The sequence below is a fragment of the Carettochelys insculpta genome, chromosome 6 (genome assembly GCF_033958435.1).
Source record: "Carettochelys insculpta isolate YL-2023 chromosome 6, ASM3395843v1, whole genome shotgun sequence".
NCBI classification, from domain to species: Eukaryota; Metazoa; Chordata; order Testudines; family Carettochelyidae; genus Carettochelys; species Carettochelys insculpta.
Genome location: NC_134142.1, coordinates 80,791,983 through 80,803,941, shown reverse-complemented (window position 1 = coordinate 80,803,941; position 11,959 = coordinate 80,791,983). Strand labels below are relative to the sequence as shown.

General features: G+C 42.9%; 1 protein-coding gene across 4 annotated transcripts in view; it reads right to left on the bottom strand.

The window, feature by feature from the left end:
• Window positions 1-1,931: 1,931 nt before the first annotated feature.
• CTTN (cortactin) overlaps window positions 1,932-11,959 on the bottom strand; it is a 58,951-nt gene continuing 48,923 nt past the window's right edge. For 3 of the 4 annotated variants that reach the window (XM_074997457.1, XM_074997456.1, XM_074997459.1), the window contains 5 exons: window positions 11,287-11,435; window positions 6,872-6,961; window positions 5,820-6,009; window positions 5,069-5,140; window positions 1,932-3,677 (listed from right to left, as the gene is read on the bottom strand). In XM_074997457.1, coding sequence (XP_074853558.1) covers window positions 3,541-3,677; window positions 5,069-5,140; window positions 5,820-6,009; window positions 6,872-6,961; window positions 11,287-11,435 — 638 coding nt within the window. In that variant the 3' untranslated portion in view covers window positions 1,932-3,540. The remainder of the gene's footprint in view (window positions 3,678-5,068; window positions 5,141-5,819; window positions 6,010-6,871; window positions 6,962-11,286; window positions 11,436-11,959) is intronic. The other variant, XM_074997458.1, reaches the window with a different exon arrangement.

The following is an 11,959-nucleotide window of genomic DNA, read 5'->3' as shown; positions in this document are numbered from 1 at the left end:
TTAGCCTCCTACTTCTGGCTCTCAGCAGGTGCAACGCTTTGAGATAGGAACTGGCCTCTTCCAAGGGGACACTAGGGCTAAGCCCTAGGAGCAGTTCACAAGGGTCTCTTTTCAGTTATGGTAATTTTCCCCAAAACATGGCCCTTAACATTTATTTTTCAGACAATCCAGGTCTAACCACGAAGGGAAGAGGAGTGGGGCAGCTAGTTTCCCCAAAAGGTTAGAGAGTGGGAGAACTTGGAAGTCAGGTTGCCCCATGACCCCCACCTCAAATTTTGTAACACCTATGACCCAGTCCACATGAGAGGAGAAAGGAGAAACTGTATTCTCCTCTCAAGTACCACAAGCTCAGCCAGCACTCTGAATACAAACTCCCAGGCCACTTACCATTTCTTCCCCTATTCCAGAAGGCTGGATTGTCTCCTTGGACACCTACAACCTACTTTCAGCAGCTTCTTCCAAAGTGGCTTCACAAAACACGTGAAACTTGCTTCCGCATTATATTTAAAGAAGAAAATAGTGGAGAAGCTAATGCTTCAGGACCTTGAATCATCAGTCTGTGAAAGTAACACTTCGGCTATGTCTACACTTGCCCCTTCTTCGAAGGGGGCATGGTAATCAGGGTGACCGGAGATTACTAACGAAGTGCTGCTGTGAATATGCAGTACTTCACTACGCGAAGTTGCCGCTGGAAGAATTAGAAGTGTCAAACTTCCAAGTGTCGGCATGCGGCGTAGCTGCGGGCACTTCAAAGTGCCCACTCTACTTCTAAGTCCCTTTGCTCCTCACAATTTTAGGGAGCAAAGGCACTGCAAAGTTTGACACTTTGAAGTAGCTGCGGGGGGACAATTTGCCTAACAAAGTGCTACATATGCATTGCAGCACTGCAAGAGTAATCTCCCGTCACCCTGACTACCATGCCCCCTTCAAAGAAGGGGGCAAGTGTAGACGTAGCCTTAATGACACAAGTAGACGGTTTTCTTAGGAGTCAGTTATGTACAAACAGCTTTTGCTCCCCTCAAAACAATGAAGAATCAAAAGTTTCAAAGAGCTTAGTACCCTGTTCTCCAGACCCAATGCCATGTCTCATTCTCAGCCAGAGCTGTGGCATACTGCATGACCGCATCTACACTAGCAACTTCTTCCAGAAAAATCAGGCCCCTCTTTTGAAAGAGCACAGGGAGCATCCACACACAAAATTTGCTCTTTCAATCTGAATTGAAAGAACGTGGTTCTTCTTTCGAAAGCCCTCTTCTACTCCCAATCAGGAAGAGCGCCTCCTTTCGAAAGCTTTGTTTGGGGGGAGGGAGGGGGGGTGGCAGAAAAGCACGTGTAGATGTTCCAAAGCCCCTTTTTTTGGAAAGAGCAGTCCTCATGGTGCTGGATTTTTTGATCCCTGGCCCGTTCTTTTGAAACAGCAGGGGCTGTATGGATGCTCTCTATGGAAACATCAGATAGATATTGTAATCTGCTTTTTTGTGCGTGGATACAATCTTTCAAAAGAAGATCTTCCAGAAGATTATGTTTCGAAAGATGGCAGTAGTGTATGTGCCCATGGGCAACTGTCTTGGTGGGGGGTGGGGGAGGGAGAGAGGCAGCTGAGGTGCTAAACAAGAGCTGAGCTCTTTTTGAAACTAGCCCACATCCCCAATTTTATCTGATGTTCCTGACAGGGGCAGGGACAGGGGGCTAGCCAGCAGATCTCTATGTTAGGGAAATGTTTAAAAGGTTCAGCTGAGTGCTGCCCACGCACTCATTCAGAACGGCACCAGTCACTACACACTGGATGTACTTGTTCTTCATGCCGTAAGGGCAACTGGTATGGAACCAGATATGTTAAGGTAAACAGATGAGTGAACAAGGAGACTCTCTGAACTGACACCTTAACATTCTTGATACACCAGCTTTAAAATTGAAAAATATCCCATGAAAATGGTTCAAAAAGTTTATTTGAATATTTAATTTACAAAAATCATCTCTTATGTGGTGTTCTATGCAAAATTGATTAAAATAAATTGCATATAAAACCCAACCCAATTTATTAATGCAATATGACAAAGAAATGAAACCAGGGAGAGGGAAAAAATATAAGACAAAACACATAATTCTTTAAAGATTGTCCCAATCACCCCAGACTTGATTTCAACCAAATACCTTCTTCCTAGATACACTGTGCCATTTTATACAAGGCTTTTCGGTACTCCGTTGGTTCAAATTCGTAGTTACGGAAACAGTTATTTCTTTTTTCAGTAATGCGGCAGTTCCGACATGCTGTTCTGCTATTCATCAGAAGGTGGACACACACGATATACATATTTAACATTCGCATCATTAGTGGGAGCTTTCTGTCTATGGTAGGGCCACTAATTTTGTGGTGAAGTAAACCAATTTCAAAAAAGTGACAAGAACTTCAATTTCTGTTTTGGCAAAATAAGCAGGATTAATTTCCTTGTCAAAGGAAAAAATGTGTCTGGCAGTTTCTTCTGAACATACAAACAAGGTAGCTGTCTTTGTGCAGATCAGAAGTGGAGACCATCTGGAATGGTTTTATGCTATTTGTATTAACATTTCTTCACTGAAATATGGTTCCCACTGTCTGACTGAAGAGCAGGCCTATTTCACTGTATTAACAAAAAGGTATTTCTACACATAAAGCAATAGAGCAACACTGGACTACCTTTTAATCCTTAAGGCAGGCAGACAGTTCCTGTAGGTAGGGGCACTGGTTTGGATGCCAGTTTGGGGTTCCTTGAAAAGACTCTGCACCGTTCTGGGTGAGTCAACAACGGAATTTTGCGAGCACTTCTGTAGCAATTTTAAAAGGATTTTCTGGGAGCCGGGGGAGAGCGTGAAGAGATCAGCATAAGCCAATGCTAAGATGTCCATGGTGGGAAAAGACAAAAGCAGTAGCACCAGAAAGTCCACAGAAGAGCCAAGAGACCTTGCCCTAAAACGAATGATGAATAACTGGCCCATTTCCTTTGTTACTTCAATACATTACTAACCACTGGCCAATATTCAAAGTTAGGTGGTTGTCATTAACTACAACTCAAGTTCTTCTTCTCTTCCCTTATCCATACACTATATATGGAAATATAGGTGTACTCTTACTTAAGTGGAAATGCAAATTACCTGCATACCCATGATCTTTAGCTGACAACAATTAGTGGAAGACTAACTAGACTTAATCACTAGGTACTTCTGTTCACTTACAGGGAGGCATGAAACATGCATTCTAATGGACAGGCAGCTAATAGTCCTTGAGGTGGCATTTAAAATCACTAATTTGGCAAAGAATAAGGAAAAACATTTCAAAATGCATAAAAACTGTTACCAAGGGCCTTGGTGGGGAACTTAAGAGTTATAATATATTAGCGAATTCTGTGGCTTAAACATTTTAAAAAGAATCAGCAAACTATTAAATATAAAAGCAATAAGTATATACCCCTCCTTCCTCCAAAAAGCATCATGATTTGTAGTGGTGTATTAAATCAGGTTTAATGACTATGGCATTAAGGCATACTCGGTAGACAATATTCTTTATTGCCTCAGCTCAACGTAATTTGCCGGGAAGAGCCCATATCTGCCTTTGCACACTCCCCTCCACCAGCCGTCATCAATCATTTCTATGTTTGTGATGATGTCATCTGGATCAAAGGAAATCTCGTCATCGCCCGCTGAGGAAAAAGGGGAAGAGGCCACGTGTTTAGTACTCTCACATGAAGTTCTACCACAGTCGGCTTTTTCCCAGGTAATGCTCCTTTTAGTAGAATTAAGCAATTAAAAAGGGAGTTATTCACAGAGAAGCCTTGGTAATGCTAGCTACCTTCAATGTGCCAAATGGGGAAGGTTAAAACAGAATAGAAGGTGTGATAATCACAAGACTTCTCTGAGGCTAGGTCTGTTCTAAACCAAAAAGTCGATCTTGTGGACCTGGAATCGACGTATCCTAGATTGATTTTTCTGGCCATCCACACAGAGGGATGTTGATGGGAGAAACTCTCCTATTGACCTCCCTTACTCCTCAGGACAATGAAGAGTATCAGGGCTGACTGTAGTCCCCTTATGATTGGATTTCACACTTCCCCACTGGCACGCTAAATCGAACCCTGAAAGAGTCAATCTTCTGTTAAGTGTAGACATACCCTGAGCAACAGGCTCTTTCTTACTTGTTTTGTACTGACAGCTTTCACCCTATGGGCTTATCTATATACTTACTGCTGGGATGATGCCCCGGAGATTGATATTCTGGAGTTTCATGTAGTGGATCTAGCAGGGACATGCTCAATTGAATCCTGAGGGTGCCCCCATCAACCTCAGTACACACTGCAGCCATGAAGAGTAAGAGAAGTCATTGGGAGAGCTTTTTCTGTCAACATCCTACTATGGGGATGGTGGAGAAATTCAACCCAAGCTACGTTGACTTCAGCTACACTAAGTCTTGTAGCCTGAGTTGTGAATCTTAGATTGACTTTCTTCCCTAATGTAGAAAAGGAGACTGTTCAATTCTTATCCATTGCATGGGTCTGCTGTTAATCTTATGTGGTGACTCCTGCTCATCACACCAAGGAAACCATTCCCATAACCATTGTATTTATGTTACTCTTCAGCCCCAGGGGTTGCAGAATACCTAACTGCCAAAGCATGGTGTACTCTGGGTGAGGGATATGTATTATATTAACATTATGCTAATTTTGCACATACATATCTCATAGAACTGGAAGGGAGCTTCAGAGATCATTGAATCCAGTCCCCTGACCGTCTTGGCAGGATTCAAGCACCATCCCTGACAGATTTTTTTTTTTTAAATCTATTTGCCCCAGTCCCCTAAATAGCCCCCTCAAGAACTGAACTGACAACCCTGGCTTTACAAGGCCAATGCTCAAACCACTGAGTTAACCCTCCCCCTTGCAAAGCAGGTATAACACTGACAGACCTGGGTTGTCTGCAGAAGGGCATGAACCTGCAACCATAGGGGCTGAAGTCCTGTGCTCTACCACATGTGTTAAAGACTGTATCCTGTGAATACAGGATACAGAGTCATCTAAAGAATAAAACATGCACTTACCAGCCTGATAATCATAAAGTGCAATGGCTGTAATTCCAAGTTCATTTTCATATTCATCATACGTATTTTCTGCTAAAGGTTAGAAAAGACACATTAGAAAACTAAAAATGACACTATGTACTGATACAGCCTTCCTATACGAAAGTGTAATCTGGCACCCTTCTTCCACATCTCCATTGTAATTTGGATCACAGGTTGAAGAAAGCCAACTAGCCAACTGTGTCAGGGTACACCCAGAAGCAGCACGATTTTGGTAATACTGACATAGGTTTTGATGAGTTTCTTTGATATTATTACCACAAATTAGACATTGATGGGAAGGTTGTTACAGACAGGAACATGACAGGGCAGAAATGAAACCCCATGTTTTAGCTTAGGAAAACATTTCAAAAATGTGTCTATTTAAATTTTCAAGAGAAATTTCATTTTTGCATGAACTTATTTCGGGTGTAAGAGACAGGCAGCTTTGCGTTAGTTTAATGAACAAATTTTGAGAACAACAAATGTTTTTACAAGATGAAAAAGCATCATCCTACACACCCTCAATAAATACACTCCCTACTGACCCTGAAACGAGTTACACGAAAAACAGGCCTACACCCTTCCAATCTCTACTCTTTTGGTAGCACAATTAAAAAATGAAATATTAACAACTTAAAGTTGCTGCCCAAACAAGTAATGGGGACATATCAGCATATTCATGGAGTCACTACCTACCACTGAACGTACCAACTCAAAAAAAGCACTCTACCTGCTTGATAGAGATCTTCTGCTCCTGCCACTTCATAGACTGTCTCTGGGTCATATTCTGACTCTCGTTGACTGACTGCTTCTTGGTAGTCTGACTCTTCAGCTTTGTGGCTGGGTTCTGGCTCATGTACAGCTGAATACATTGTGCTGGAACTCTTGTAGGTTGGTTCTGACTGGTATGAAACAGCATCCTAAGGAGGAAAAAATGGTGAAGCTGGTCAGGGTCACATAAGAAGGCCCTTGATCATATCATCAATAGTCCAGAAGAGAAGTTGCTACGTCATATATTCAGCATTTGAATTCAAACTTACGAGAACATTTCCTTTGAAAGCAGCAAAATTCAACACTCTACAACAAGTGTGTGTAAATGCGCAGGATTGTCCTGGGGTCACCAAAAGTATGATTAGAATCCTACAGACCTGACCAGATTAGTCTGCCATCACTCTTATGATTCCGGGAACTAGTGATGTGATGCCTTTAAAGCTCTGCAGACCTTTACAACAGGTGCATTACAATTAAGTCAACACACATCTGTAATGTCAGATTCACTATGTAAATATACTGTTGATAGATCTGTCTATATCATAAACCACCATGTTACACATGATGAGATGCTTTTTGCATTTATATCTCTCATTTACAACAACAACAAAAATCCCATTTTAACTGTAGAGATAATAAACCTACCTCACTTGATTTCAATTTCATGCTCTAATGTTGACTTTAACATTGGAGTTGTTGTAAGGACTCCATTAACCACTCATTAAATATTTCAGTAGAGAGAAAAATCTCATGGATACAAGGCTCCCTATACATCTCCCTACCATGACATATCTAGCTATAAAACCCAAACTCTGTGATTCATGGCACAGAACGTCCTACAAGAAGGCAGCCTATCATATAACTACTAGACATCATTACTTTATAACAAAGCCATAAAAAGTGACCCACAAATGTGAAACACATTCCTGTAGTGAATAGGCTTTATAACAAGCTATGCAATTTACCAAACTGTGATTTTAACTAACTTCATAAACTGTGATTTTAACTAACCTCATACACTGGGCTTGAGGGCAGTTTCTCATCAGCTGGTTGTGGGGTAGGAGATGGAGGTGGTGTTTCTTTTTTGGCTTTAGCTTGTTCCTTTAGCAAAAAATGAAAGTGGTTATACCCAAGAGAAGTTTAAACAGTGGTCGATTCCAAGACAGCAAACTAGTAGCCATGTGAATGGAACTTAAACAACTTGCTCATAAAAGGCAGTTTTGTGACTCAAAAGTATAGCATCCAACTAATTACATAATTAAATCTGCATGGTTTGTGTAGACTGGCCATAAGGTACGTGAATAAAACGGATTAGAAGAGAAATGGTAATTTACAGACTACTACAGAAAAAGGTACCTAAAGGGTATGTAAAAGGTACGTAAGTCACAGCCTATGGTATGATTCTGCTCTTTGGAATACTCCCATGGGTTAAACTGTATTCAGTAATTTTAAATCCATGAACCAGCCTTCAAACTGCATTTTAATTCAAGTATCTGGAACCCAATACCATATGCTCTAGTTATAAAACTGACATGTCTCTTGATGAGAAACACATTTTTAAGCTCTTCCTGGCATGTGAGCCAGCTGACAAGGCAACAGCATTTGAATAGCTAGGAGAGAATTAAATTCAAAATGCCTCAACTTCCAAAAGGGTTCCACATGACGGAAATAAAAGCAACACTACCACTGCATTCTGCTACATAGTGTGCGCGCCTCTGGGACTGACTGACAGTCATTTGGAGCTCCACACAGTCTGCTGCATGCTGTATTATCCCTGATTTGGGTGCAATCTTCAGCCAAAGAGATGCATGAATCTTTGGGTTAATTTTGAACCTAGCTAGAATATTAAAGTGCAGGAAAGTTAGTAGTCCCTGCATTATTTAGAAAGGTTATAAAGGTTAGACAATGCCAGCTAATTAGTATTTGCCTCTTTATCTGCAATACTCTGGAGTAAATGCTTCTTCCCTTTAGCAACAAAATGTAATGTCTACCTTATATTTAATTCTCACTAATGTAACAGACATTTGCAGGAACATTCAGTACTCTGAGAATAGAAGCATGTGCTCTTTGAAGAGAAAATGCCAATATCTTTCTCTTTACTGCTCCTTTGTGATAAAAACATGGTGTGTTTTTTACAATCAAAAGGAAAGGGAAGGATGAAGAGATTCTGTGTTTTTCAATTCAGAAGAAACATAGGAATATCAAACCCAACCTTCTGTAGAAACCCCAGCCCACAGCTGAAAAGCCTTACTCCTTTGCTCCTCATTGTTTCCCAAGGGGCTGAGTAAAATAAGTTTAGCCAGGGCACAAGAACAAATATGTTCAACTTTAGCCATGCTTGAAGAACTTGACGCACTGGGTTGAGCTTTTATGAGAATCTGCCCTGTGTGAGCAAGTCTCTTCTTTCTTTGTAATTGCTCAGGTTTGATTATCTCAGAGAGCCTTTTCAGAGAGTTCTAAAGCAATAGGGAATTCAAGACCTTACATTTATGACGTAAAGCTGAAGAAGAAAACAGCAAAAAGTTGAGAAAAGTCAGACGTGTTCTTTGTGCATTACCAAGAAGCAAACTAATGGCAGAAAAAAATGTTTTACAGTTCACCTTAAATTCTATAAATTATTATTTTATATGTAATATTTTGTAGCAGTAGATGGAAATCTGTGAAAACTATTTTAGCTCTGCCGTAGACTGTGGGACTATGGGTAAGCTATTTAAACTGAATGCCTCAGTTTCCTTACCTCCAAAAATGAAATGGGGATACTGATATTGATTCACCTTTGAAAAAGACTTCATGCTTTTTGGATGGAAAGTGCCAAGTATTATACTACATTAAATGGCTACAAGTGTAGAATAAGTTAAATTCTGTTTAAAGACAGCATTGAGAGACTTTTAAACTATGTGAGGACCCTCACATTTAAGTACATCTGAGTTGTGTTCTTTAAAATGGCTACATGCATATCAGATTCTAGGTTTTTAGGTGTCAAAAGTGCAACTGCTTTTCCATCTAATACTGAAGATGTTTAAGATATGGTCTTGCCAAGCTGCCCAGAGCTGGGTTTCTGCCACCACAAATTGCTCTATGAACCTTGGATTAGAATGCAGTTCTAGCCTCTGAGACCAACACTCATCGGCCACAGGCTGACTCAAAGTTAAAAGAGCATGCAAAGAATTGCTCCATGAACACCATCTTTACTAGAAGCAAAAAGAGCAAGGAAGGGAAAATAAAACAAAACTTCATGTGGCCAACAAAAGCAGTGAGGTAATTAGCAGAAACCGTCTAGAGTGAGATCACCTTCAGACTGAAGAGTGAGAGAATTTGTATTCCTGCCCTAAGAAACCCATAATGCAAAAATAATTTGTTCAACTGGAAATTAATAAGTCTATCTGCCAAATGTTCCATGTGCAGGATAAATCTGTTAGGTGCACCAAGGGATATGCAGATGTGCACCACCAGTAGAAAAAGACATGCTGCTGGATATGGGAGGCTGGGAGCACTCTGCTAACCAGCTGGGGAGGCATCTGAATCTCTCCTGGGTGGCCATCCAAGTGCTCAGCTTACAGAGAACACTGCTATCTGCTGTTATTGGTTTAACAATACATTGGGGTGGGGAACCTTTATTGCATCAGTTGGGGGCCCACATTAAAAAAACCCACACAGGCAAACAAATCCCTCACTAATGTGCCTGTCAGGGGCCACTTCCCTTCCCTCATGTTCCAGCACCATGGGCAGGGAGGAGGAGAAGGGGGAACTGAGGTTCGTGGCTTACCCCAGGTCAGAGTAATTCTTCTTGGAGCCCAGGAGAGGACCAAAAATGGGGGAGTTGACGGTTCATTGTATGGGAGCTGGCTGCTAGGGAGCGGGTGTGGGATCTAGATGGGAAGGAGGGTTCAGGAGCAGGGTGTGGGGAGGGTCTGGGCAGGAGGAGGGTGCAGAAGCAAAAGGTGCTTACCTCTGCCTGCTACCACCGCTCCCTCCCTCAGCTGGGGGAATGACAGCATGGCAACATGCTTCCTGAAGAAGCTTTTCTCCTGCACCCCATCCCCGCTGCTACTCTGACTGACCAGAATTGCGGCCGATCAGGGTGCTGGGGGGAAGCCTCTTCCCAGGCAGTGCTATGCAACAGTTCCCCAGCCGGGGTGCAGGAAGAGGAGTAGTGGCAGCAGCAGTGGCAGCACAGCTTTCTGCCCCCACCAGGCAGATGTGGTCCATGGGCCACATCCAGCCCGAGCATGCGAGGCTTGGGGTTCTGCACTGCCCACAGACTAGATGCTGGGGAGCCCTGAGCTTCAAGGGCCAGATTCAGACAAGCTGGCCAGGGGCTCACCCACCCCTGCTGTACACACACATTAATTGTACACTGCTTTGCTTAGAAACAGTGTGGGTTATGTAACAATGGATGATTTATTTTTGAGAGACTTTAAATCTCAATTTCAGACAGTTGAACTAGAATGTAACACACCAATTTCAGATGTTTTAAATCTATGCAGCATTGGACTGACAGCCATGGAGGCAGATGACTTCAGTCCATGGGAAGCTATGCAAGGTTCCCTCATCCGCTCTTACAACACCCACAGAGATGAGATGGTAGTTTATTCAATAGGCCCATCGGATGCTTGGCGTCTGTTGAAATGGCTAACAAGGACGGTTATTTGTGTAACATGGTGCCCTGTCCCCACAGAGACAAGGCTAAGGCAACCAACTCACTTCCCGGGAATGGAAACTAACACCTTTACCTGGATTTCAGCCAATGACCTAAACATGAAAAAATATTTATAGCTCACACTCCAGTCTTATTAACAGGAAACAGTCATGACTACTTATTAAAGGCTGAGCCTCCCTAGTCCAGCACTCCTGGGACCCGACTGCTCCTAAATGAAAGAATTTGCCAGACCCGGGGAGGGCAACGCTTGCCTCAGCTCCTGGCACTGGGGCTCCTGCTCCAGTCACTGTGCCTCCAGCCAATGGGTGTGCAAAGTCTCTGCACGCGCCAGGCTCCGTTCATCCCTAGTCCAGCAACACACCTGGCCCCAGCCCTGGAGCACCAACGGGGTTGCAGGCAATGTTGGGACTAGGGAAGTCTGGATTAGAGATGTTCAACTTGTATGTGGTTTTTATTTTAAATAATGAAGTTCTTCATTTCCCAGATTCTTCTGTTCTATGGAGCATGTCAAGGTTCAGCAACACTGTCCCCATTTACAGTCCTTGGATCCACAAGCTACTCAGAAATTGCTTTTATAGCTCTTTGTGAGAATCCAACAGTGTCTGGTGGTGGAGTTTGGACACAAAAGGCCTTCACCCATCAGGTGCAGTACCAGCAACAGGATGTCCAAGTTTAACAAGAAAGAAAGAAGCATATTTACTAGAGGATATACCCCACACTCAAAAACCACCAGCGTTTGTCCAGAAGAGGTCTAAGTCTTACTGACTTCTAGTTTCCTTCTGGCCTCCTCCTGTTCGCATTTCTCCTGGGCCATTCTTTGTGCTCTCTCCGCTTCTGCTTTCCTTCTGTCTTCCTGTTCCTTTTCCTTGGCTAGGTTTTCAAAGTTAGCTCGGATGTTGCTTGTTTTATTATTCACTGTAACATTACAAGCATTAAAAACATTTCAAGAGCAAACTGGGAAAAAAAACAAGGGGTCTAGTCACACAATCTCTGCAAGGTGCTATACTGGAGTCAGATTTCATAGAGGGGCGCACACAGTTGGAGGGCTTCCCACCTCACCCCCAACGTCCCTAGATACTATCATCCCATCACTCTCTATTGCTTGGAATCCCTACAAGTCCTCCTGCTGTGGTAGGAGATCTGCATCTCCCCCATTCCATTCCCTCCATACCTGGTGTGGGGAGAGGAGTAGTGGCGGCAGCAGTGGCAGCACAGCTTTCTGCCCCCACCAGGCAGATGTGGTCCATGGGCCACATCCAGCCCCAGCTTGCAAGGCTTGGGGTTCTGCACTGCCCACAGGCTAGATGCTGGGGAGCCCTGAGCTTCAAGGGCCAGATTCAGGCAAGCTGGCCAGGGGCTCACCCACCCTGCTCTACACACACATTAATTGTACACTGCTTTGCTTAAAAACAGTGTGGGTTATGTAACAACGGATGATT